General features: G+C 42.7%; 1 protein-coding gene across 1 annotated transcript in view; it reads left to right on the top strand.

Moving 5' to 3' along the window:
* Positions 1–10,673, top strand: part of PDXK (pyridoxal kinase) — an 83,723-nt gene extending 73,050 nt beyond the window's left edge. Inside the window, exon 11 of the mRNA XM_048865158.2 lies at positions 20–10,673. Within this exon, the coding sequence (XP_048721115.1) occupies positions 20–132 (113 nt within the window). The 3' untranslated portion in view covers positions 133–10,673. The remainder of the gene's footprint in view (positions 1–19) is intronic.
* The last annotated feature ends 17,218 nt before the right edge of the window (positions 10,674–27,891 follow it).

The raw sequence follows: 27,891 nt of genomic DNA, 5'->3' as shown, positions 1-27,891 counted from the left end.
CTTCAATATCTTCTTTTAGCACACGCTGGAAAAGGAAACAAACCTAGCCCAGCCCAGCTGGAACTGAGAATGGTCCAAAGCAAAAAGGACATAGAAAACCCGGAGATAATAATAAAAGCTACTGAGTTATAAAGGCTGTATGTCTCCCAACAACGCACAATGTATTGATGTCCTCTTTTTCTTTCCTGTAAATTGTAATGTTTGCCTTAGATCTGTGACAGAAACCTGACTTCCATGAAATAGTGCCCTGTGTAGGCAGATATCCACAATCAAACATATGTGCTGGCCTTGCTTGGTTTAAGGAAAAAAAAAAAAAATGAGTAGTAAAACTTACTCACAGGTATCAAAATGGCTGTCACATTCACTCAGTCTGTGTACCATAGGCAAGAGAATACACGGGTTCCTGCCTCTCCAAAGACTTTGGGTATGAATTTGCTAGTGGAATGACTGACTGACTGGCATATATACTGTAGCAAAGCATCTAGTGCCAATTTCACTAGCTACCTACTCCCCTAACTGAAGGCATTTGGGAGCTTATTGTGGTATTCACTATCTCGACTGCCATGAAATTCAGTAGGGTTGAAACTGCACACAACTTCAGGCTGCATATAGGGAGCAGTTTGGAGATATTGAGCATTAGGTGCTCTGCAGAGGTCTTGAAGTATCATTTCATGTTAATAACTTTTCCTGTTTCTGGCCTATGAATGAATATGTGATTCCAATTTCTACAGGTGCTAATCCCTTTATTTCCTGTGACTACAAGTATCCACATCACTTTGTCCCCATGTTCCACTCCAGAAAAGACCAATGTTACTAGTCTAATTAGCCAGCCAGTAGCACCAAATAGAAATTTATAATTCTACCTCTGGAACCAGATTTAATTCCTTTTTTTATTAAGACTTCAAGACAAAGCTTCTTTAAGAAAGGGAGATAAAATGGCTACCTTTTGTAAAAGTAACCCTCTTAGTATTCCAACGGATAGCAAGCCATTGGGATACTGACAACATTCATTATTTGTTGAGGGCATTTTACCCTTTATGGATGGTTCTATTTAGGAAACCTTAGAGGATGTACCTGCTTAATAAAAATGAGCACTGTACAACAGGTTCATCAGTAAAGCACTAAATAGTGAACAGTTGCCTACCTTGCCTGCAGACATAAGTAAAGAGATTTGTTTGTTTATAATGCCACTCTTTAGACAGTTTCATGATCTGAATTTTACTGAATTATTTTATGCTTCCTCTCCAAAACAAATAGCGATTTTTTTTTTAATGTGTGTTGCAAGATGTTAGAGTGTATCTAAGGAGCTATACTACTGCTTATTATCCTCCATAGTACCAAAGCACTTCAGTATAAAGTTCCTCCTGGTCTCTTTTTTTTCCCCCCTCCCTTCCATGGAGGCAGCTGAGGAATTTTTATTGGTTAACCCTTTTTGTATCAGAATCCTGTTTCCTGAAGTGGTCTCAGAATGGGTTTCTTGACAACTTCTGTACTCTGGGTGCTGATTAGGCACTGGGGATATTCCTGAGAGATGTTGACCACCTGCAATTCCTCTTGACTTCAACAGGCACTGCAAGTTCTCTGCACCTCTGAGAATGAGTCTTAGTGTGTTCTATGTGCCCAAACCTGAAAACAGCCTGTGAACTTGATTTGTTCATCCTGGCACACAGAGATACAAATTGCACCCTCTTGCAGTAGCAGGAAGCAGTTGTGCACCGAGGGAGATGCTAAAAGGAGGGCAGTTTCAGTTCCATCCACGGTCTGAAGCTGCCAGAAAAAGCACTTGATCTGTGTGTTTCCTGGGTGCCTTCCCAGAAACTTCTTCCTGGCCAGCCCTGCCCAGTTACTAAGCTGGGTCAACTGGCTAGGTCTAGGTCCCTCAGCAGTGCCTGGGTTGTAGGTAGATTGTGCCACTGCAGTCTTTGTTCATCCACTATCCGAGTGGACTTTCTGCCATTGGAGCCCCTATTTTGTTTCGACTTGCAGAACCCAGGGAGAGAATTTACCCAGGTATCACTAATTTTAGGCCAAACAGATTTAATTTTTGTCTTTTTAATAGAGTGGAAGTTTTCCAACTAATAGACTTCTTAAATCTCTCTTTTTCAGCATCTCTGAAGCAAATAATCCATAAGACACTAATGCATTTTGCAATAAGTTTAAGAGAAGAACTCTCAGCTTTTGCTCTAAGTGGCTAATCCTTTATCATCGCCAATGCACTCAGCAATTAAAATTTAAAAATTTGCTCTGCTGACATAGGAAACACAAAAAAGAATCTGGAAATTACTTAGTAAACTTGACTGTACTGCCACAATTTACAATAACCTCCACCATGAAATAACTTCCTAGCAATAATAATTCTGGTAATATGAATAAAGCATAGCAATCTCCTTTGGCGCATGAGCTTATGGCTGATGTCCAACATTCATAGTGTTAGCAAAGTCCTCAGCACTGTATTTTTAAACAGTTTAAAGCTGTTTTCCTTCTAGATAATTGCTAATTCCCATATGTTTAAAAACTGATCTTTATTACTTTAAAAACTGCCCTCTTTAACATACAATGTTTGCTGTGGAAGCTGCATGGGAAACATAATCAACTTTCAAATTAGAGATAGTAGCTTTTAAACAAAAATGATATTTCAGTAATACAACTCCAAGGGCTTTCTACTTATTTTTCAACACAAATACATTTTTACCACTGCCAAGTGCTAATCACTTAGTGGCCATGTATCCCACCCCAGAGATAACTATAAGCATAAGCCTTTTTTGTTTCACTTTTTTAAACTCATAACATTTCATGTTGACATTTGCAGTGCTTCCCATAGACTTGGGAAGCTCTGATCAACAGACTATTGCTCCATCTCTTCACGCAATGATTCTTTAAATATCCTCGCAGTGTTAAACTTCTAGCACTAACCCATCCAGAATTTTCAACTTTTCCATAGCTTAGTGAGAAATTCCTGTTCTTCATGTCAGGGGGTCAAAGAGAGAGGTTCATAATCCTCTTCTTTTTTGAAAAGCAGCAGTAACCATACAGATCCAAGCTTCTTGCCATCAAGAGAGCATAGTGATGGCAAGCTTGCAATAAGACGCTACAAAAGGAGTCTCTTTTGGTGCGTAGGAGCAAATACATTGGTTTGTGCTTCTAGGAAAAGGGAGGGGTTAATATGGAAAATGGAATAATAGATTCCATGAAAGTGGTTAATAAATTAAATGACAATAATTCAGTACAGAATTTTTATCTGTAAAACTTAGCCAAAATGAATTTTCCTATGAAGCAGAACAGAGGCAAGCTAATAAGAGGCGCCTATGACTTGCCATAGCAGCTTGGACCTGTGGTCTAAATCAGATATTCAGACCTCAGGAATGGCCTGTGCCTGATGCTTCAGAGGAAGGGAGACCCCCCTCTTCCCCCATCTCCTGCATTAATGCCCTTCTAGTTTTAATATCTGTGATGAATTGACACAATACCCACAAAAAAGCAGAGGGAAAATAAAGACATGAAAATGCAGAACTGAACTTGGAGAAGTTCAGTTATGAACTGGCCACAATTTGCAGCCACTGCATTCTACCATCTTCTGTTGAAGGCAGTGGGAGATGCTCGTATGATATCTGAATGAACTCCCATTGAAGTCAATTATATTTTTTCTGTGACTTTAATTAGATCAGGCCATGCATCAGCTGCAGAATCAGGCTCAGTGTCTAATAATTGAAGAAGCATGGAGAAACTGACTGTAGGTGCACATTGTAGTTACCTTGTAACAATGTACATTCTGGTCACAACATATGAACAAAGGTATTTTTAAACGTTAAAGCAATGCATGTAACTTGCAGTGAAATGTTATGTAGCACTTTTTCCTAGTGTTTTTAGAACAAACTCTGTGCGCCACACTGCACAAACTCAAAACAATCCCATCCAATCATTCTTTTATTCCTCCTTCTCTTCTCTTGGATATAACATCCATGAAGGTTCCACTGATACAGAAATTCCATGTACTTCCAGAGCAGCTAGGAAACGTTTCAGTATTCACTCTGGCCTTTAGCACAGTTGCTCATTATCCCTTTAAAGGAAATGAGTCTATCACAGAGGTCAAGTCTTATCCACTGGCAGATCCTCCTACAAAGAAAAGCTGTCAAACTAAAATGAATGTCTCTAATGACTGCAGAGCTACAAGCAATTTGGCAGAGAGCAGCAGTTTCAATCATTCTGTTCAGTGATTTTCATCGGTCAACAAAATGGAAGGCTGGTGTTACTTGAGCTAATTCATTTGTGTTTGACCCCATGTTCTGTGATGAACTTCTTTGTGGGCAGCCATTTTGATTATTATAGTTTCACTTATTTGTGGAGCCCTTGTGCAGAATGGACCAAAACTCTCTTTAAAATGAATTATCTCGTCTCGTCTGGGCCAGAACCCAACCTTTTTGTGCGTAAAATTTCTGCTGACTTCCTTGGAAGATATACACATCACAACACTTTGCAGTTTAAAAAAAAAAGTGTTGTGGAAGTTTATTCATGCTTGGCGTACGTACACTTTTTAAAAAAATCTGCATTAAAATTGGTAATGGAGATGTTCATTTGCTGATTTATATTTAAAATGCAAAAACTCTATAACCAACATACTATACAAAAGAATTGGCGGACCAAGGTTTCTAGCTAAAACCCTTGTTAAGAGTATCCCATACCTACCTGGATTGGTCGATGTTCATTCGTTGTCCGATACTGTTACAGTGATTGTGATAGTCTATTTTATTTTACAACATGTGGCAAGAAAGATTGTAATAAAAATGTCTACATTAATATATTGTGCATAAAAATTGTTAGCTCTTAGTCTTGAATATGTTGACCATTTCAGAATTAAACAAAACAAGAACAGTTCGGTAGTGTTCCTGAGTATGTGGATTTGATTAAGATTTTATTAGTAGCTGATATAAAGATTGGGTGGATAAGGGGAAAGCCCACATTTGGACACCTAAATTATCCCAATATAAAACCACAGGATTGGGGGCGGGAGGGGCAATACTAGGCTTATCTTCTGCGCATTTCTTTGAATAAACTTTCATAGCAGCAGAAACTTGCTGGAAGGTTAAGAGTTAAAGCTCACTAATGGAGAGGAGATGGAGTTAGTGATTTGAGGTTGCTAGACTGATTTATACACGATGTTTAGCTCCATAACTGCCTATGAGAGACCTACATGTTGCAATTGAAAAGTGACTCTGGCATTCTGCATCTCCATTCCCATATACATGTTACTGAAGGCGTAGGGTGAGAGAGTATTTTGCCCTCATTGGGGATCAGGGGCTCCAGAGCAAGAACCACAGTTCATTCCTTGGTCTGCTTCTTGAGCAGTGAAATCGAAGGGAGTGCAGTGCCAGGTCAGGTCTCCTGGCCTGTATCCACATGGCATAATTTACACATTCCGGCCGTTCTGTGAGTGGAAGAAGGCAGACATCCAGTTTAGTGAGAAACATGGGAGTTCCTTTATTAAAGAAGTCACTTCTGCAAAATGCCTGTGCCAGTCAGAGAGGCTGTTTTGGTCACTTAGCCAAATGAAATTGGTGCCCCCTAATTAGATGAAACAATGGCTCCACTATACCCCTTTAAAAAGTTGAGTTATACGCTGGTATAAAACTAACACATAGTCCAGCTACTTGGAAACCAAAATGTTTCTTTACTAAAGCTTAAACATTAAACAAATAATTTCTCTTAAATCAGATTGCAGCTTTTCATTGTTGGAGTACCTTTCAATGCCTATTTGAGTCAATGGAACAGATTTAATTAATTAAATATTTAGAGTAGAATATTTTCAAAAGAAAAATGGCTTTTGAAAATACCTTTCTCCTCTCCTCTTGGTGTTAACTATTGACAAATGAGACCCTTCATTCAAGGACAGTTTCTATTCCATAGCATTCTGAAATACATTATGCTATGCACAGCAACTTAAACATTCAAGTCTGCAATAGTTGTTAAGCTTTGAAACTAGAAATCTCTTACTTTTAAATATTTGGGTAAATCAATGAGTTTATGCACATTTATAGTAGAAGATTTAAGGTAAACAGGATGCCCCGATGCTTATCAGAAATGTGAAACGTGTGTGCTTATTTTACCAAAGAAGAGCCTTGAACACAGATCTCGTTGGGAATCTGTTGTTTTTAATATGTTTTCTTCAGAATGAGATCCCAAGCTAGTTGCTCATCATTTAAATTGAGTCAAAAAGAAACTATCCAGGAGAGAAGAACATATAAGCAGTATAGCAGCCCCACAACTTCCATACAGTTAACCAGGAAACCAATCCCAAGCCTCGATAGTGACACCAAAAACAGAGTCTATGAATTGGCACTTGTTGCTCCAGCTACCAAGCTCCCTCTGGCCTTGATTCAGGAAAGCACTTACATGCTTAACTTCAGTGAGTCTTTAAGTAAATGGAACATAAGCATACATGTACAGTTAAGCATGTGTCTGAAATACTTTCCTGAATAAGGATGCATATTCCTCAGTTGGTGCCTCCGGGACCAGCCGCAGGTCTTGAGGCAAAAAACCATGAATTTGTAGAGAATAAGGTAGCACACTGAAGAAAATACCAACAATATTTGAAGGCTGTGCCATATGTTATCACTGAAATTACCTGTATAAATTACATATTGCCTTTGTTGTTGCATTGCTATTTAGAAAAATCTGTGTCTAGAAGAGTGTAGCATATGTACTGTGTATATGTGTTAACGTTTTAGTTGCAGTGGCGGGAAAATGCAGAATTTGGGGGCTGGCTGTGCAGGCCTTCAGAATGGGAGCAGAAAGTCTTACGAATTATATTTTTATAGACAGCACTGTGGCTTCAGGTCCCAGTCACATCATATCTGCCTCTTCCAGGAGCGTAACATTGTGAGGAAGGAGAGCAGAAAGTGGCTACGACATGGTAGGGATAGTACAACCCCACCAGCCCTGGACAGATTACAAATAAATAAAATATGCCTTTGAAGTAATATTTTTTTAGTTCTAAATTGTTAAACAGAGAAATATTTACAAGTAAACTTTCTATGTACTTGACATTTGTGTGGTGTTTCGTATTGAATAGATGACCCTATTGTATGTTTGGATCTCTTAAAGATCATCCTTGAGGCATATAAAATAAGTAAACGAATTCTATGCCAGACAAACAGAGTGCTATGTAATGGTTTTAATTTCTGGTGAAAATGTCGGCTTTGATAGTATTTGTGTATATTCTGGTTGGCTCTCGTGCATTTTGTTCTTTCTACTGAAAGGCTTTTATGCTTAATTGTGGAGGGGAGCAGTAGTACAGTAGATAAAGGGCTAAATATTGTTGCCCTACCCACTGTAATTTGTGCATTGATTTTTTTTAAACATCTGTAGTCCCAAATTTCAGTTTTGAGTTGCATTAACAATAACGATAAAAAAAAACTGGGGTAAGTTAGAAACTTAAGGATTTTGAATTAAGCATGTCTTGGAGGTGCTGAGGAGATGAGTCAAGAGAATCAAAGTTAATATGACTAAACTAAAACTGAATGTGAAGCTGACTGGCTTTGTTTAGCTGCCCATGCTGAGTGGAGTGCAAAAATAGACAAACAGTACGGATGGAGAAAAGTGAATGGGTTTTTTTTGGTCAGCAAGTTGTTGTAATCTGAAGTGTTATGAACGTTTTTTTAATATGTGGCCTGACTTTAAGAAGAGCTGAGTTACCAATAAATCTCATTCAGTTGGAGTTGTGGGTTTCCAGCACCTTTGAAGATCAGACCAATTATTTCTTACCTTGATGTACTTTTTTTATGTTTAATTTTCAGGGTGGGAGAATAGGAGAAAAGCAAATCACTTCTAAGTATCAAGAAACTGGTTTGGGGTTTTTTTACATTTATTTTACAGGGCCTCCATGCAAGGGCGAGGGGCTGCCTGCACAGATAAACTGGGTTAGTGTCCAATGTTGGATGCTGTATCCATATCCCAGCCATGTATACATACGGGTTGGAGAAATTATTTGACAATAGTAAACAATGTCTTCTTTCCCTTCTCTTATTTTTCTAAAGAAAGAGTCCAGTCTCCTAAAAACACTTATAAATTCCTCACTTTTTGCAATAGCTGGGGAAGAACTTATCAGCTGTGTTCTCTTGGGAGCTTTTTCGTATCCAGGCCTGACAAAGTGCTACTCGGCTTTGTAGAGATAGCAAAGAACTAAAAAAACCTGATGGAGCATCTAATCATGTGACACGGGACAGAGGAGGGTATGCTTTATTCTGTGCTTTACTGTGCACATACCCGACTCCCATTGGAATCTGTGGGCACAATTTATGTGTGATGAGTCTTGAGGAAAGAATAGAGCCCCTGAGGCAGAATCAAAATGCACTTACTTCTCTACCTGCACTGACCTTCAGGAGGAGATGCAGCAGTTCTTGGAAGCTAGCAAGGAGTATAGGTACATGGCTATGCTTTTCACTTAGTGACAACATCCTTTAAGGCAGGGAGTGCCAAGTTTGTTTGGTTTTATTGTCAAATACAGCCCCCGGGCCTGATTAAGCATATCATGTATTTGATATTAAAGCACATGCTTATGTGCTTTGCTGTATTGGGGCCCTCATGGGTCACTTGCTGTCTTTCTAGCCATATGAGACTTCTAACGATGACATAGTCTTCATGGGCCCTTAGATTCACATAGGGGAAATAAATGGAAGGTGCTTGCATACAGCAATCATTTGCACTTCTTTTTGTATATTTCTAAAGTGAAATCAATAACACAATTAGGGGCAGGATTTTGCCCAGCTTTCCTAAGAGCAACAAAAACTTTTAGGCCCTGATCCTGCAAATAGTCATGCGCATGTTCAACCTTTAACATGCACAAGTAGGTCCTATTGATGTCAATGGGGCTATCCACATGCATTAAAAGTTAAGAATGCATTTGCAAGATGTAATGTAATGTATTAAATTCTATTCCTTAACTTTTACAATAGTAAGTATGAGGCTAATAGAACACTCTAAGATACAATTAGCATCATCTGCTCTTCCACACCCAAATGCTATCTCATTTTGAAAGAATTGATACCCTTGATATTGAATTGCCAGCTGGTGTGGTGGGCCCCACTTATTTCATGAAGAACTTTGGTATTTAAACGCTAACTACTTCAAACAAATATTGAAATCTCAGTGCTCTCAAGTGAATTCAGTTTGATTGTTTCAACCGAGTACCTCTCTCCCACTGCAAAACAACTACACAGTTGCACAATTTGTAGTACAGTGATTGTCGTTGTCATTGGAAGATCCACTAGAACTGGATACGGGTTGCTTTTTACAACTACAGTTATGTGGGTAAAGTAATGTGAAGTAGCTTTCACAGTGCCTGTTTTCACAGTACTTGTACATTGTCAGTGTTATCCAGGTCTGACAAGAATTGTTTAAAAATTAGGCTGTTTCTGTAGAACAAATTATTGTAGTTCTTGCAGCAAACCTGCCACGCTATCTGAACTCATAGTTTTTGCACAAGAAAAATTTAAGGCACCCAATAAACCCTGCTGTTCACTGTAGAAAACGCTGGATTTGAATTGTTCTGCACTTTTCAGCATCTAATGGGTTACCTTTTTTAAGTCTCCCAGTCTAAGGGGTATTAATATGTATTTTTATTGTTGTTTATTTACAGATTAAAAAAAAAAAACTTCCTGAACCAAAATAATACTAGTATCCCTATGAGGAAGGGTGTTCCAGAAGACCTAGTTTTATAGGCAGTATAATACTAGTTGTCATTGTGAGCTGTCAGCCGAATACGACTTTGTCTGAAGAACCTATTAATAAATGATCCATTGTAAAAGAGCACTTGTAGATGTATATACATAGTCTAGCAGAACCCTTAAGTATGAGCTTAACTTTAAGCATGTGAGTTGTTCCATTGACTTCAGTGATACTACTCATGTGCTTAAAGTTAAGCATGTGCTTAAGCACTTTGTTAGATTGAAGCCTTTGTCCATAAGTGCCAAGTGGCTCCATCAGAATTGATATTTATACAAGAAATGTTCAATACTGATTGAACAATATTTTCTTCTGACTTATTAGTATATTGGGAAACTGTAGTATGGTTTGTCATTAGAGGAGAGAGATGATGTGATAGAAGGGTTTATGTTCTGGATATTCTAATGCCATTGAATCGTGACCTTACAATTTGCTGTGGGCGCCATTTTAAATGTAGCCTTTTTATGTCACTTTCACTTTGGAAAATGAAGAAACATTATTTTCTAAATGCCATTTTACTGTGCTTTTCACTTATTCAATCACTGGAGAAAAGGGAGTTTGGAATTGTTTTCCATTGGCGTTTTCTCCAGGCTGTTGATTTCTGAAAAGGAGAACTAAAGTTTGGCCTTACTTAAAATACATAAAATGAACCTTAAATATTGACCCAGTTGGTGATTTTTTTTTTCTTCTTAACAAAAGGTGGTAGCATCTGGAAGAGGCCAATGTGTAGGACTTTTGTTTGTAGCACATTTAGTCCCGCTGTACTGTTGTCCCATGTAAATGAACAGGGCAGAGGTCACCAGAATCTGTTATCAAATAGAGTAATGCTGTAATACAGAGTGTACATTTTTGTGAAAGTCTTAACCTCTTCTTATGAAGATTAAACACAAATTATTATTTTCATGGTGTATACGTGAAATGTAATTTTTTTTCAATAAAATGTTTCTTTTGCTAAACGTCTTACCTGGAGTTTTTTAATGACCTATTTATCTCTGGAGTCCTTTGTATGCAAATCTCACTAGGAGGAAAATAGAATGAGGGGCCAATGCTCACCTCACATGCATGTTAAAGAAGGTCTGGGGCTTAGTATATTAGAATATAATAATATGATATATTATAAATTGTAATAATATAATAAATTATTATAAATTATAGTAATGTAATAACTGAAGTCAGCTCTGTGTGAGAGGACTCCCCCAGCCCTCATGTGCACACCCCTTTTTGGGTGACAAACCCAAAATAATAATGTCTTGCTCTGTATAGAAATATCTGAGGAAGAGGGCGAATTTTATGAGCTATACAATGTGAAGAGAGATATGCACAACTTCTTGTCCCCCTCCCCCCCCATTCTGAATTGCACAAACTGGGTTATATTATAAACAAGAAATAAGTTTATTAAGTACAAAAGGTGGATTTAAAGTGGTTAAAGAGATAGTAAACAGAACAAAGCAGATTACTAAGCAAATAAAATCAAGCACACAAACTAAGCTTGTTTCACTAAAGAAATTTGGTAACTAATAGTAATTTCTCACCCTAGATATTGTTTCAGGGAGATTACAGAAAGTCTTGAAAGGCAGATGCACTAGTCTGCAGCTTGAAACCTCAATTATTGTTACTCACAAGCTGAACCCCCTTCCAGCTTGCCAAGCTCAACTCTTCTTCCCCCAGTTCAGTTCTTGCTTCCAGGTGTTTTTCAGTGTCTCTTTGGGTGGGAAGGCAGAGGAGAGAACCATGATGATGTCACTCCTCTGCTTCTACAGCTCTTATATAAGGCAGGAGCCCTTTGTCTTCCAGTGGAAAACCACTGGCATTCCAAAAGGGGAGCCAGTACAAGGTGACTCAGACCCATGTCTCTGCATTGCCAGTAGGCTGTCTCCAGCGTCCACAGGAAAATTAAGCACTTTTACAGTCCATTGTCTCGGCAAATGGGCCATTAGCACTGCCTGGCGTTTCCATTGTTGTACCTGAAGGGCTGGTTGTGGGTGACACCCAAAGTAATACATTTGAAATACAGATGCATGGTCAATATTCCTACTTCAGACACAGAAATGATACAGGCATACAAATTGGATAATCACATTCAGTAAATCATTACCTTTCCAATCATATCTCACATGAGCCATCTTGCTTAAAGTATATCTCCGTGATGTCAGGTCCATATTATAAGCTGGGACCTAGGATCTTTTAAAAATTTTATCCACTGTTTTGACTGAGGCCCCTTTTAACTTTCAAGCTAGTAGTCAGCTCATAAGTGCCAGATGTGTCTGGGCTATCTTATTTTCAAATGCAAGAACCACCATTTATTCATGGAGAGATGAGAGTCTCAGTTCTAGGTCCATTTGGACTGCTCTCCTACCAGGGCTGAATGGGTACAGCTCAGAGCGCGCGTGTTGGGTTTAAGTACTTCTGTGTGCCTTTGTAGTGGGGCGGCTGCCCCACTCCATTGAGAAAAAGGGCTGAAACAGGCCAGAGAGGCTGCACAGACCAGCAGCCAATCAACAAAGGCCTGTGGAGAACCAATCATGGCAGGAAGAGGCAGCCAATCAGGGCTGGGCTGGGTCCTATATAAAGGCTGCCTAGCAAAAGAGAGGGCAGTCTCTCTCTGACTAGTGATGGAGGAGGACTGGCTTCTGAGGTAAGGAGGTAGCACCTTGGACAGAGTAGCGCTGGGCATGCTTGGGGGAGCAGAGGAGAGCTCTGGCCCAGTTACCTGCCAGGCTGTGGCCCCTGCTAAAAAGGGTTGAGAAGGTGTACAGGGCCAAAGGGGAAGTGGCCCAAGGAAGATAGGCAGAGAGAGAGAGGCTACCGCTAGAGGGTCCCTGAGTCGGGACCCAGAGTATTGGGTGGGCCTGTGTTCCTCCTTTCCCCACTTGCACTGCACCTGGCCACAGAGGAGTGTGGCTGAGACAGACTGCAACTTGCCCTTAGGTGAGGGGCTAGACTTTGGGGTTGTGGTTGGCCACTGTGGCAGGTGCAAGCTGAAGGACTGTCATTACCCTCCCCACCCTGGAAGGGGGTGAGAATGGAGTAGTGGGTGCTGCCAGAGGGCAGTGTCCTGAAGCAGACACCACTGAGCAGGAAGCAAGGCAGTTTCCAAATCAGCAGAGCAGACAACGGATGAGACACCACACACAGAGGGCATGCCACAGCTGATGAGCTAATTCCCAGAGCAACCAGAAGGAGGCGCCAGCGGTGGTGAGTCCTGACCCCATTGCAGCCCTGTTTAGCATTTGATTGCATGCCTGGTTTAAATTAACTTCCTATTAAGCGGAATAAAGCACAAAATATGGAATAGCTAATTATGAGGCGCTCTTGCCCTGGACTGGTGACTATCCATAGTTATTCAAAGGGGCAATATGTAGTCATTCATGATGACAATGAATAGTCATTTGACCAGGGAAAGTGAGCCAGAAAGACTCTAGAGTCTGACAGGGTCCTTAACCTGGAGATAGGAGACCCAAGTTCAAATACCTGTTCCAATGACTAGTTAAGCAGAACACCTTGAAGAAGAGAGATTGAGCTGTCCCATACTAGTACAGCCCAGTGGCTCCGCCCCTTTCCTGCAATATGGTAGAACCAAATTAAAAGCACTTCTCTGCATCAGGCAGGCAGAGGAAGTGAAACCAGGTCTCCCACATCCCATGGGATGTGGATTAATGGCTGGGCAAAAGCTCCCAAGTGGAGCACTGGCACCTGCACTTCTGGCCATTTTGTGAATCCTTTGCTTTGGTCAAAATGTCTGACCAGGCAAAAACAGATCAGGAATGAAGGGGGGCTTACGTGACATTGAAGGAGTGAACAGACAAGCACTTGTGTCCCTTAAAGGCACGAGAGCCTTACTAAAAACCCAGCACCTGCAGTTCGCACACAGTGATGGCAGCTTCCTGACATACTACCAATTCAGTGTGGTGCTGAGCAAAACCTCGAGCTGCTGCAGTCTTGATCCAGGAAAATTTGGTACTCATTTTTTTTCAGGATTGGGATAGCAATGGGGGTTTTGGCCCATGACAGGGTGCAGGCAATAGGATGCTGGAAATCAAGGTGTTACAGGACTTACATCTGCAGCAAGGAAAAGATGGCAGGGAACTTGTTTGTTTCAGAGGGTACCTACAGCGTATGTGAGAGTTGGATTTGTGGGCACTATCGTGTATAGGCTTCACAAGAGGGTGGCCAGGATGTAGTGCTTACTTTGTAACGAAGGAGGTGCTGGGGCTCAAACACTTTCTTTTTTTCTTCTTTTCATTCATAACTGATGCAGCAAGCCCAGAGGTGCCTGGGCTATGATGCCAAACCCAGAGGTGCCAGGGCTCAGCCCTGGCACAAACTAATCACTGCCAGGATGGCAGCTGGATCTCAGATGGGCATCAGGGCCACAGCTGTTTGCATCCAATGGGCCTGCAGAAGAGGCATACATTTGGATCAGCTTATATCACTTCTGCAATCTCTGATGAATGATACAGACCCACCTCATATCCTGGTTATTTCCCTTGGGGAGAATGATCTTGGAGGCTGGAGAGGACTCAATTTAGGGGACAGAATCCAGAGGGATGTTAGCTTGATCAGGTAATCATGGCTACAGGTGAGGTTTAGTATGATCAGAAATGTCCACAAGGCTGGTTTGGCAGGGAGCCACAGACCCAGCTCAGGTGGACAAGGCTAGAAAGGAAGTTTTACCAAGACACCCCTGGAGACAGGGTTCAGTATGCAGCATAGAGACATCCATTACAATTGGCCTGAATTTTTCAGGGAGGATGGCGTATATTTGTCAGATGAAGGTGTTGACACGTGGCTACAGAATGTGAGGGAATTGACTGGGCAGGAGTTGTGACAGCAGGATGTGTGGCTTGGGGAAGAGCAACCAAGCTAGTCACTGGTTCTCCCTGTGGCTGGTTTCCAGTGCAGTTAAGAGGATAAAAGGAACAGTTTCCAGAGGTCAAAGACCTGGGATTTTGGTGATGGGCCTTGGGCTCATGGGCTAGAGTGAGACCTTGTGACCCTCATGGACAGAGGTCCCCACCCTGCTGCACCCTCTGTCCCCCTCAAAGGGGATGGGGGAGGGTGCTAGGACTCATAAAGTGTTGAGTCCTGGGCGGCAGGTAGGCTAAGGAGAGCCACCCCAAGTTACGGGTTGTATGGTAAGGAGCCCGCTAACCCCTGCAGTGGAACCAATTAAATGCCAGGTAGGGGAGAGCGCAGATGTTGTGCGGGTACTGCCCCTCCCCCGGGTTAAAGTTTAATAATAATGTTGCAGCCTGCCGCTTAATTCCCTGCATGTGTCTGTCATTTCACTGCTGTGTCTGCATCAGTGTTTCTCTTTGACATTACCAAAATGTTTTGACATTTTTGGTTCAGTCAAAACAATTTGGTGAACTCAGCATAACTTTGTGAATAGTTTTGGTCGACCCAAACCTGCATTTTTCAGCAAATAAACTATTTGCCCAAAAAATGTTGGACAGCTTTAGTTGCAATATATCCTTCAGCCACTAGTTCCAGTCAGACATGACAATAAGGGTATGTCTGAGCCCTGGCTTACATTGCAGTGTAGAGTCAGGCTTGAGTCTAAACCCCACCTACTTCTGTCCACACAAATCTGACTTGGGTCAGTAAGCCCTCTGGATGCTGGCCCTACAACCCAGCAAGGGACCCCTGGAACAGTGTCTCTAGCCTTTCTATCCCAAGTCTACCCAATCAACTTCCAGGAAACAGAAACAATCCCCCTGGTTCAAGTGCAGCTGCTCAGCGTTTAACCCTTCCATTTGATTCTGATCACTGAGATGCAAACAGAGTGAACCATCTCCTGCATTAGCTATGGCCACCAACAAGAAGTCCTTTGCCATGAGCACTGCTACCTGGTCACAGGACCCAGTCAGATTCTGGTAAATCTCTGGTGCGAGGTGAGCAAGATGTTTAACTTCAGCAAAAGTACCAGGAATGACAATGTGTCCCAAGAAATAGTGGATGAGCTGATGGCATTGGGGATTCAATAGACCAGTGACCAGTGCAGGGAGCAGATTACGTGGCTCAAGAGCAACTACTGGAAAGCCAGGGATGAGAACTGCTCTGAGATCTCCCTATCATCCTGCCTCTTTTACAAATACTGACTGGGTGCTGGGCACTGCGCCACGCGCTGTGCCCTCAGTGGTTCACGATAGCCTGGTCAGCTGGGATGGTGACCTTCTAGTATACAACTGGAGGGGAGCCAGCAGCCACTGGATCAGGCTAGCGCTCAGACTGCTCTGTGGAGGCTTAGCTGCCAGAGCAGCTGCGGCATGTCCTGTGTCTATACTTGGAGGAGCTGTTTGATGACACCCCCCGCAGAAGCAGCTCACAAGGGCCCGGCCCCAGAAACAGACAAATAGCCCCAGAGCCTGGTGGTAAGTGGTGGTGTTAATGTATGAATGGGGGGGAATCTTCTTTAGCCTGCCTCAGTTGTTCACCCTGAAGCAGATGAATACTGCACCACCCAGCAGAGTCAGAGGGAAGTGTTGAGAGGGAGTCTGTGGGGAGCAATGGTTAGTAGTTGCTATATTTTAGTTGTTTAGCTGATGATGAAAAGAAAACCTTCCTTGGGGAAGGAAGAGAGTTCAGCTCCCAGTTCTGAAATCTGAGTAGCCTTTTACTATTTTTAATGCCACAAGGTTACTGGGATTGTTCGTTGCTAACTAAAATGACCCTTTATGGACTGTTCTATTTACAGACACTAGAGGGCATCCCTGTCAACAAAAATAGGCTCTTCATTGTGTAGCAATGCTACTCAAGCACTGTGTGGATGTTACTTATGCACACATTCTGGCACTTAGGTAGGGACACTACTTTTTTATATATATATGTGTGTGTCCGTTATGCCTCCGACTGTCTTCAAGATGAATCAATATATATAATGTATATACACATATTGAATAATGCAGCACAAAAAAAAGCTTTTGTGTGAGAGCTGAAAGCACAGACTCGCTTTCAGACTTTATGGCCTGCAATCCCAACCATCTCCATGTAACTCCTGAACTGCTGCAATCGGCCAGTACAAGCATCTTAGGTGCTGAAGCAGCCAACAGGGCTACTGCCTAAGTCCCTGCAAAAACAAAAAAACAAAACAAAAAACCCCTAAAGAAAATCTCAAATCAAAATATTTTCCCCAAAATTCCATTTTTCAGAAATGTCCAAATTTCATTTTCAAAAAATAAAATGTTCCCCCTCTCTGTAATTTCTTTAAGGGCTTTTGATGATAAAGGACGTAGGAGAAGCGTAAGTACTTTTAAGCCAAGTGATTTCCCCTGGATGTAGTTGTAGCATTGTAAGTGTATACGAACTGGGAATTCTCATCCATATTTCTCTCACTACCATGAACAAGATATTTTCACTTTGGACACTTGGCGGCAGTGCTGTTTGGTTTTTCCACACGTCTAGGGCACATTCCTCTTTGTTAGATGTGCATAAGGTAATAGCCATTTCCTTCTCTCCCTCCCTCTCTCCACCCTTACCCTCCCATTGCAGAAATGGCTTTCTTAAACCCCAGTCCTGCAATCTTTAAACACATGAGTAGTCTCATTGATGTAAGTGGGTTTCATAGGTGCTGGGGGTGCTCCCACACCCCCTGGTTTGAAGTGGTTTCCATTATACAGGCTTTATAGTTCTGTACAAGTCTGCAGGATCTAAACCGTAGCCGGACGCACTGATGAGGGACTGATTTTTCAAGCTTCTGTCAGAGCGGCAGAGATCTTGGTCCCTTCCCATGAGAGGAATTTCTTAAAGTTACTGCCATTGAATTGGGATTCTATAAATAGTACCCAGTTCTGTCAGTGGTTCCCAGCCTTCTTTTGCTAGTACCACCGCCTGACACAACTGGCACCATCTTTCTTTTTAGCCATCTAATTTCTGCCCCTCTTTTCTGTTTTCGTTCTGGTAGTCTTCATTTCTTTTTTCCTCTTCTTCTTCCTTTGCTCCACCCCATCCTCTCTATCAGGTCAGTGCCTGCCTCCCAACCCCCACTCACTAGAAGGCTAAATGCTGCTGGGTGGAGAGGACATACATTGGTCAACACAAGGCTGAGCTCTGTGGCACCATAACACAGAAAAGTCGATTGGGCTGGCAGGCAGCTGCTGCTGTCTGCTGGCCTATACGTTATGAGCTGTTCCCACAGCCAGCTACAGAAAGGGACAGACAGGGAGCAAGGAGCGGCTGTCCAGGACCCCCCTGCCACTTTACCTGATAGGAAGAATAGCCTTGTGGTCAAAGCACTGGACTGGGACTTGGGAGATCAGGGCTCAGTTGCTGGGTCTGCTCATGAAGACAATTCCTGTGGGACCATAGGCAAATTACTTAAAACTGTCCATGCCAAAGTTCTCCCCCTGTAAAATAGGCATGATGATACTCTCTACCTTGTAGACGTGTTTGTGAAGATAAATTCGTTAATGCTTGGGAGGTCCTCAGCTTTGCTGGTGATGGGGACCTTTATAAATGGGTAAAGAGATGTGGCAGCATGGGGAGGAGAACATTGGGATGGATTTGGGGTCCTGTGGATTCCCAACCCTCACTCATCCTCTCCTCTGCCCCATGAACTCATCCGATTCATCTCAGGTTGGGAAACACTGGCCTAATCTATTTTAAAGTGATCTCATAATATAAACTTACCAACAATCCAGCTATGAATGAAAAACCTTGGTCTTAGTGTGGCAGTTTAATCTGCCACTGGTGATTTAGGACTTAATTGATCACTTTATATTACATCCATAGTGATAGGAATTAGTCATGGCTAATGTCATTACAGAGAAAGCTTCTATAACAATTTATCAATTAGACTTTGTCAAGCTGTGAGCACATAGAGCTATCAGCAGTGGCAGCTCCTCAAGACAGGCTTTTCTTAGGCTGTTATACAGTATGATCTTTCTTTGTCTGCTAAGATGGCTCTGAATACTGTACACCATTCCATGTCTGTTTTATCTATCCTTGTTCAGATGTCACTAGCCTCCACTGATTGTCAAAACACTGTCTTACAATATTACTGGAAAAACATAAGTTCCTTTAATCATTTCCCATTGTTTTGTTTTGTTTCCCCCAATACCCGACAGCTGTAAAAAGAAAGTGGTAAAATTAGAGCATATTAGTGAAACTCTGAAGGAGGAGAAGGACTAGACGAGAAGGAAAAAGTGGGGAGAAATTTTCCATCTCTGCTGGTGATGTCAGGATAGAACCTAAAGCTAATTTGCATGCTGAATTTATATTGCTTTGTCTGATGCTCAAATGCCAGGGTGATTGGTATGGGATAGATTGGGCTTGTCTACACAGCACTTTACAGCGCTGCAACTTTCTTGCTTAGGGGTGTGAAAAAACACCTCCCTGAGTGCTGAAAGGTCCAGCGCTATAAAGGGCCAGTGCAAATCATGCACCAGCACTGCGAGTCGCACACCCAGTGCGGGTAGCTATTCCCCTCGTGGAGGTGGGTTTTTTTTAGAGCGCTGGGGGAGAGCTCCCCCAGCACTGGTGCCGTGACTACACAAGCCACATTAAAGCGTTGCCGTGGCAGCGCTTTAACGTTGCCAGTGAAGATGTGACCTTAAGACAGAGTTGGAAAGTCACATGTTTGCTGCAAGGCAAAAATAAGCTGCCAATGAAACTTCATTCTGTATAGTGTTCCCCTCTTGGGCCAAGTTCTTAAGTTATTACTAAGTTTTCCTTCATTTCCTACAAAGGCAAATTCCCCTTGACTTCAACTGGGCACTCAACAGGCATGATCCACCTCCAAATGAAATCCATGGGTGTCTTTGCATTGAGAGAAAGGAGGGTCCAGTGGTTAGGTTGCTAGCTTGGGACTTGGTTCAGATCCCTGCTCTGTTCCAGATTCCCTGTGGGACTTTGGGCAAGCCGCTTAGCCTCTTTGTGCCTCAGTTCCCCATCTGCAATGTGAAGTTAATAGCACATGAGGACGTTGGTATGATAAATTAAAGATTGAGATGCTCAGATACTTCAGTATAGAGAGAAGGAGCTCAGGCTCCTTAGTGCAATGTGAAGTAAAAACCTTAGAGGTGGTATGTGGAAGGTTGTTATTGGAAGATGCTTTATTTAGTCTTGAAACTGTTGTGGACTGAGCTAGACACTATTTCATCCATTTGGTTATTCCATAACTGTTCATTTAATTAGCTCACTGAAGTTCCACTTGGCTGCTCTTCACAAAACAAAACCCTCCACAGAAGATGCAGTATTTACATATTTTGCAGGGCTAAGTTGAGTAATAAAAGCATTTTAAAATGAATCTGTTTTCTAGTTATGCTGGAAATTTGTCCAAAATCTCAAATATTCTCACAGGAGAAAACAAATTACCGTTTCTCTTTAAGAATAACAGATTTTTCTTGGCCCCCGGGAGATCTGCTGTCAGTCCTAAAAGCCAGAGATAGAAATATCAGAAGATACAAAACACCTGACTCTAGAGATTGTCCAAGATTCTGACAAACATGGCTAAAAATAGCAAAATGTCATTGTTATCTGGGGGGGGAGAGGTGAGGAAGGGTGGAAATAAATGACAAATTAGAACAAGATATAAAGCTTCCTTTCCTTTGTAAGAGATGCACAGGAGTAAGCTTTGTTTTGACAAAGATTTTATATATATATAGATAGATATAGATATAAAATATAGAATGATTGTCTTGATGCTTAAAATATACACTTAACTGTTTATGCTGTAAGGCCCCAATCCAGCAACGCATTCAGCATCTATGTTATCTCCAGTATGTGAGATGTCCCATTATCGGACGGGGACCTATTGTGGTACTCTGAAAATGCACACATTTCAGTAGTAATGCTACACAGCCAAGATATTTACAGTACATTCATTCCCATGCTGTAGCTTGTCTCAAAGCTCTGTGAAGGGAAGCTGATCTTGAGGGTACTGTACAGGCCTGCCTCCTTGTCCAAACACAATTTGGTTTGTAGACATAAGAATATTTGGCAGAGAGACAAAACTTTCCTCTTAAAGGCCCTTTTGATCCTCTTTGCACCTCAGGAGTACAGCTTTAATTGTTTAATTGTGATATGTTGTGTGGGCATGTAAAAGGACAAGGAAGAACAGTGGGGTGGGGCCCTTTTCAGGGTGAATTGACTCATAATTCAAGATGTTAACACATGATCTCAAGCAGTACAAACTAATTTTGTCCTAAGGCTTTGTTAAATTGCTGCTTTCTCTCCCTTCTTCCACCCCGCCCCTTCTCTGTTGAATCTTATTCCACTTCAGGAATTTGGAATCAGCCTGAAGAAGTCTCTTTATAAGCCAGTAGGTAGGAAGATAAAGTAGATAGAAATTGTGTGGGCATGTATCATCAGTCTAATGCACAGATCTCTGTATATGTGTGCAAAACACAGTGTTGCTACTGAAGTGCTATAGATAGGGCCCTACCAAATTCATGGCCATGAAAAACACATCAGTCCAGTTCTAATTGGCAAGTATCCACATCACAAGCCACACCCAAGACAGCTGGCATTAACTGATGCCCTTGTGGGGAGTTCTAGTGGAGAGACCAAGAATTAAATGGGCTTGGACACCGAACTGCTCTCTCATCTTCAGAGGTGGTCTCTCCAGGTCAGGGACGAGGCACGTTGGTGGGGCAGTGTGTGGGGAAACTTGCATTGCAGCTGAGCCTGTTCTGGCTCAGGGGCTATCCATCTAATTTCTTTAAATAAGTACTAAGCATTTCATAAAGCGGGGGGGTGGGGGGGGGTGTTGGTGTTTAAAAAAGCAGCCTGCCAGCAGTACAGGCAAGGAGACTTTAAAACAGGAGCCTGGACAGGAAGTACAACATTTTTATCTTTTGATAGAAAAGGTTTAGTCTAAAGAATGGAACAGAACACCGTTCAACTACTTTCCTGTTATGTCAAGGGTGCCCAACTCCTTTTCTGGGTAGAGGTATTGTCAAGCCTGAACCCCCACTCTGGCACTTCGAGTACAGAAGGTGGGGGCCTGCAACGATTTTAAAAATTGATACTTGCCACTCCAGGCTTGTGTTAAACTCCCAAGGTTACAGCTTTTCTCTGACCTTGGCTTGGTAAATGCTGCCACCACCCAAATGCAAAAAGCCCCTTGGACCCTGAATAATTACCCAAGGCAATATAGTTACATAACTGAAAATTGTAGAGACTTTGATCATTACTTTAAAGTTCTAGGGAGTTAAGGTTGAGAGTACATATTGTACTTTAAGTAAAATATAGGGCTGTTTGTAATTATTCCTAAACCAAACATTACAAACCCAGGACATTCAGAGATAAATGTAACCTTGAAAAAAAAACAAACTAACATTTTCAGTATGATAATGCACAGTTAACACCACCTGGTAGCAACAGCATAAAATAACAACATTGTTATGACTGTGTGCCTGTTCCCTAAATACTTATAGGACCCCCATTATCATGGTATCTGAATACCCCCACGATCTTTAGTGCGTTTATCCTCATAACACCCCTGTGAGGTACAGCAATGCTATTATCCCCACTTTACAGATGAGGAACTGAAGCACAGAGAGACTCAGTGACTTGCCCAAGATGACACAGACCTCCTGTGTCAGGACAGGGAATTGAACCCAGGAGGAAGGACGATAATGCAACATCCCTGTAATTTTTTACCCTAAATTACTAATATGTACTCTCAGTTTGGACTCCATCTTAATTTTTTAAAATTTTTATACATGAACACTAAATAAGACACTCAGAGAATGTTACCATAAGATTTCTACTGAATTGAAAATATGAAATGTCAAACAATTTTTTGAAGTTTTTTACTTTTAGAGTCAGATTTGCCACTACACCCTGGATGCTTTACCTCACTCTGAGGTAGCACAAAGCAGCCAGACCATACTGGCCAGTTTCTCCAGTTCCTGACCTCCACATTTCTCTGCCCACACACAAAAACACGCCTTAAGAGCATAGAGGCCACTGTCTTCCCTGAGGGAAGCTGCTTGGCTTCTCTCCCATTGCTCCCAAGGGGAGGCAGTCCTTTTTTCAAAGTAGCCACTACTATCTTCCCACAGGGAAGCCTGAGGCTTCTGTTCCATTAAAAGCAATAAAAGATGGCAGCCATTTTGCAAAAAGGACAATGCTTTTAGAGGTCTCTGAAGAAGAACATTATTCATCAGCTTCTACTGAAGAAGATCCTTTCAGCTAGAAAGGATAACACAGCAGAACATGACCATTAATCCTAACAATATTCTCCAAATGTAGCCAATGCAATGGATTCAGAGAGTTTCAGTGGTGAGTGTGATACATCTGTTAGTGAGATAATTCAGGACAATAAAATACCCAAATTTCTTGAAATAGAGGTTCCCAAACTTTTTTGCTGTGCTCAGGGGTGAAACTAAGTTAGAGGACTTACCGGTATGCCGGAGTCCTGAGCAGGGTGCGTGGCCTCAACCGGAAGAGGCAGGGCCTTAAATCCCCGGGCCTTTTAAATCTTGATTTAAAGGGCCAGGGCTCCAGCTGCAGAGGCGGCTGGGAGCTCAGGGGACATTTAAAGGGCCCAGGGCTCCAGTTACCGCTACCACAGCGGAGCCCGGCCCTTTAAATCTCTGAGGAGCCCTGGGGGCTCCTGGCTGCCACTGCTACCCCGAGGCTCAGGGCTCTGGAAGAGCTTTAAAGGTCCTGGGGCTCCGCTGTGGTAGCAGCTGCCGGAGCCCCGAGCCCTTAATCCCCACCTGAGCCCTGCTGCCCGAGCCCTGGGGTAGCAGTGGCTGGGCTCCAATGGGGATTTAAAGGGCCCCGGGGCTCCAGCCGCCGCTACCACCCCGGCCCTTTAAATGCCTGCTGGAGCCCCACCGCCACTACCCCAGGGCTTCGGCAGCAGGGCTCCGGCGGGGATTTAAAGGGCCAGGGCAGTAGCTGCGGCTGGAGCTCTGGGGCCCTTTAAATCCCTGCCAGAGCCCTGCCACCGCTACCCCAGGGCTCAGGCAGCAGGGCTCAGGCTGGGATTTAAAGGGGTCCGGGGGCGGGGGGAGTTAGCAGTGGCTGGAGCTGTGGGGCCCTTTAAATCCCCGCCACAGCCCTGCCGCCGCTACCCCAGGGCTTTAAATTGCCCTCTTGGAAAGCCGGTCCTGATACAGCGCACTGGCTCTTACCGGAGTGGCGTACCAGGGCATACTGGCTTACTTTCATCTCTGGCTGTGCTCTTTGGAGTGTCATGTCCCACACACGCCCCTCTTGGCACAGGGGGAAGGGGGGAACCAGATAGTGCCAAGTTCAGAACACTTGAGGGGGTGGAGAAGGAAATCCCCATATCACCAGAGAGATCCAGGGTCCCTCCCCTATGGAGAAGGCTCAGTCACTAGGGCAGAAAGAGAGAGGAGCCTGTGTGTGTGGGTCCCATGGGCTCACTCTAGGTGAGGGGTCATTCTTAGCACAAGAGCCGCTTCTGAACTCCCTAGGATGCATGGGAGGCCAGAGCCACTGGGGGAGGTGAATCCAGTGCCTGACCCTTCAACAGGCAGCCAGATGCAACCCCCTGCCTAGGCTCCCTCTCTGTGGCAGGAGCCCTCAGCCTGGGTCCCACTGGCAGCAGCAGAAGTCCACTGCCTCTCTGTCAGCCCTCACTCCTCCCCAGCAGTGCTACCATGTGCCAACCTCCCCTTCTTCCTACCCAGGCCCTGTTCCCCCAGCTCCCCCTGGCTGGCCTATATTTTCCATACACAGATCCCCATTCTCCCACTCTTTGCTGTGCCTGGCCTCAAAGCTGGGGGTGCCCAGGATGCCCTCTTGGAAGATGAGGTCACTTCCGGCAGCCTGACCCACAGGAAGATGCTGAGTCAGTGTCTACCTGGTTGAAAACTATCTGGTGAGTGCCCGGTGTGAGCAGCGCACAGCTGGGGGGTGGGGGAAAAACTGGTGCCCACAGACAGAAGGGTGGCAACACAGTGAGGGGCAATGGAGGCTCCAGAAGAGGCAGGGACCCTGGGACCAGCCTCTTCTCACCCATCCTGGCCTAGGGCACATACACCGCCGATAACCTCATTGTGCTTTCCCCCCCACCCGCCTGAGAGGCATACCCCACAGTTTGAAGACTGATGTCTTAAAAGATTTTAACTCAAACTGCCATTTATTTGTAGGGGTTTTTTTTCCAGAAAATTCATTGTGCACTCAAAGCACTATAATTTTTGGAGAGAGATGCTATTTTTTTAAATAATGATTGAATTTCCATTTTAAATGGAAACAAAATCAATGCCATCTTGACTATAGAACTGTGACTGGTGTTTCCATAGCAGTATGTGAAGTGTACTCTGCACTTCACAGAACATAGATAAGATATGGGCCACACCTTGAGGAGCTTACAGTCTACATTTAGATATAGCATCAAGTGATAACAGACAAAGGAAGGGTAGTGTAAAGGATAAAAACCAAAACTGCTCTCTAGTTGAGAATGTACTCCATGATTTTTCAGGTAAAGAAAGAAGAACATCTGAATAGATATTGTATTGTGAAAGTCTCTCACCTAAACTTAAGAGCATGTAACACAGTCCATGTCATAAACAGCATCTGTAGCACCAACTTTATCTCCCCCTTCCATTTAAATGTGCTCGTAGTAGTAAGTGAAAGTTTGTAAGGGTAAGATGACCGCTTTGTGTCATAATAAATAATATATCCCTCCCATGATGCAAATGTGCATCTGTGATGTATTTAGACATAATACATTCTACTTTACTGACATACTTTAATGTCATTCTAATGATCACTTAGCTCAAGATTTAATTTAGCACAGAACCTTCCTTCAGTGCACCATTATGGAGGGAAAGGAATCACTTTTAATCAGTAAATAGTGATCAACATGGAAGGAAGCACAGGTCTGTTCTTCCTTTGATGCATGTGTATCAGTTTCATTAGAGGACAAGTATTGAAGGGAGCACCTAACCTTTTTCTTTAGAGTATGAAAATGTATTCTTTCCAGTGCCTCTTCTGCTTAAAAGACAAGTGAGTTAGACCTGCCTGAAGATCTAATGGGAACCGTGTACACAGCCATCTGATTCCAATCCAACCCTTCCCTCTGTTGCAGAATAGGATCCAGGGGTGATATAGTAGCAATGCTGTTCACTCTTAGGCATAGGTGCTGGAACTGGGGTTGCTGGGGGTGCTGTTGCAGCCCCTGGCTTGAAGGAGTAATAACAACCCAAACCCATGGTTTCTGCCTTTAGTATCCCCATTATAAAAATTGTTCCAGCCCCACTGCTCTTAGGAGGAAATAATTGTCCTACATCTCTCAGTAGTAGCATCTCTAGCCTGTTGAAGACAAGTGCTAACAGGTGCCATTATCATAACCAGTCTTTGGGCAGTCAACCCTCAGCACAGCTGACCAATGTTTTCCACAGTTTCAAATGTCAATGAAATTTGTCTAACCTTTCCCATCAGAACAAAAAAAAATTGAGGGGGGGGAATTGTATGTTCAGATGACTTTACAGCTTAGCCACCAGAGGAAGGCTGGGGCTTAGAGTGAGAGGGGAAACCAGAGGAATTATAGGGTCACTGGAAATCTCCTCAGATTGTAAGGAATTTATTGGACCTAGATGTCCAAGGCAAATTCCATAAAATCTGTTTCAACAAACTTTACTAGCAAGAGTAACTTCTCTATCAGCTTGAAATGAAGTGATCAAATGGAAATATTTTTTTTGCTGCTCTCCATATAAAATGCCAAGCACCTTTGTAAATTGCTCCAACCAAATTCAGCTAGTTTTTAGGGCTTTTGTAGATTTTTAAATTCCAATAATACCCTCATTCATCTTGTTCTAGCTCCACAGAAACTGTTCATGGTGGTAGGCTGACACCTCCGGAGAAGTCAACCCACTCCTATTAGCTTTCCTTAGAATTATAGCCAGACTCTTATTTTTCCGTATCCTGACATTCTCAGGATACTCTTAAGCAGCTTTTCCATACCTCAGAGCTAGTGGGAATTGGTCTACAAATGCAGTACTGTTTTCTTGGCTGATCTGAAAACAGTGGGGTTTTTTTTTAAAGCACTTACTTTCACAGCCCTGATAGAGGGCTGCCAACTGCAAGAGTTTTGTTTACCTACCAGAAACCACAAATTACTGCCAAGTTACGAACAATAAGCTTTAGAGACTCTGCCTTTCAGCTGTATCTTGATCACAGAGACAGAGCTACAAATCTTCAGAGGCCTTATGATAGGACACAATTTATCTTTAGACCTGCCATTCCTTGATCAAGGACAATCTTTAATAAGGAAATCTCATGGGCACCATGCTCAAAACCAGTTCCAGACATCTTGCTTTAAAAAGACCACTCAGCATGTTAGCTGTTTAAAAAAAAAAAAAAATCCTGTTCTACAGAGTATGAGGTAAACAGCAGAAAGCAATAGGATAATAACCAGACAAGGAAAAGTCTCGGTAGCTCATTCAGTATGTCCCCCTACCACTACAGATTGTTACCTATGCATATTTGCCATTCATTTGTCCACTTCTGTTTTGCATACCTCCTACACAATGGAGCTGCTAAGAACTTCCCTAGGGAGAGTGTTACGGGACTTCACTGTTACTGTAAGTTTTCCATTGGTCAATTTAATCTGTACTATGCCTAATTATACACCTTTGGCGCAAAACCAATAATTTCCCCTCTTTCAGTGGTGCTTACACATTAAGTGTTTGTGGGGTTTCATATTTTCCTGAGTCTTCAGTTAGCCAAGCTACATGTACTTAGTTTTTTTAATATTTCCTCACCATTCACTCCTTCCAGCTGCTGATCCTTTTTTGTTGCTTTCTTTACATTCCCTCCCATTTGACAATATCTTCCTGATATCAAAGGGCTCATAACTGTGCACCATATGTTAGGTGCAGCCATCATTTTCTTGTTTAGTAACAAGATTCCTTTCTATGGAGCTTGATCCTGTGCTCGCTGAAGTTACTGGTGAACCTCCCACTGATTTTAGTGGTACAGCAAAATCAGGCCTCAAATGCAGTCCACAAATGATACTGACTGTTCACTGCCATGTTACACTGCAAATAACTAACTAGTAGGGCATTATTGCTCTGAGGTCTTTTTCTTTACATATGCACAATGGGGTCCTGGCCCATGAGTAGGCTCCTAGGTGCTACAGTAATACAAATAATAAATATGAGTTTTCAAGTACTGAATCTCCAACCAAAATATAGTTCTGTTTAGCTTTTTGCAGGTTGGACAGTCTGTGGATGAAATGCTGGCCCCATT

This window comes from Caretta caretta, chromosome 1 (assembly GCF_965140235.1).
Source record: "Caretta caretta isolate rCarCar2 chromosome 1, rCarCar1.hap1, whole genome shotgun sequence".
NCBI lineage: Eukaryota > Metazoa > Chordata > Testudines > Cheloniidae > Caretta > Caretta caretta.
This window is presented reverse-complemented; position numbering and strand designations above follow the sequence as displayed.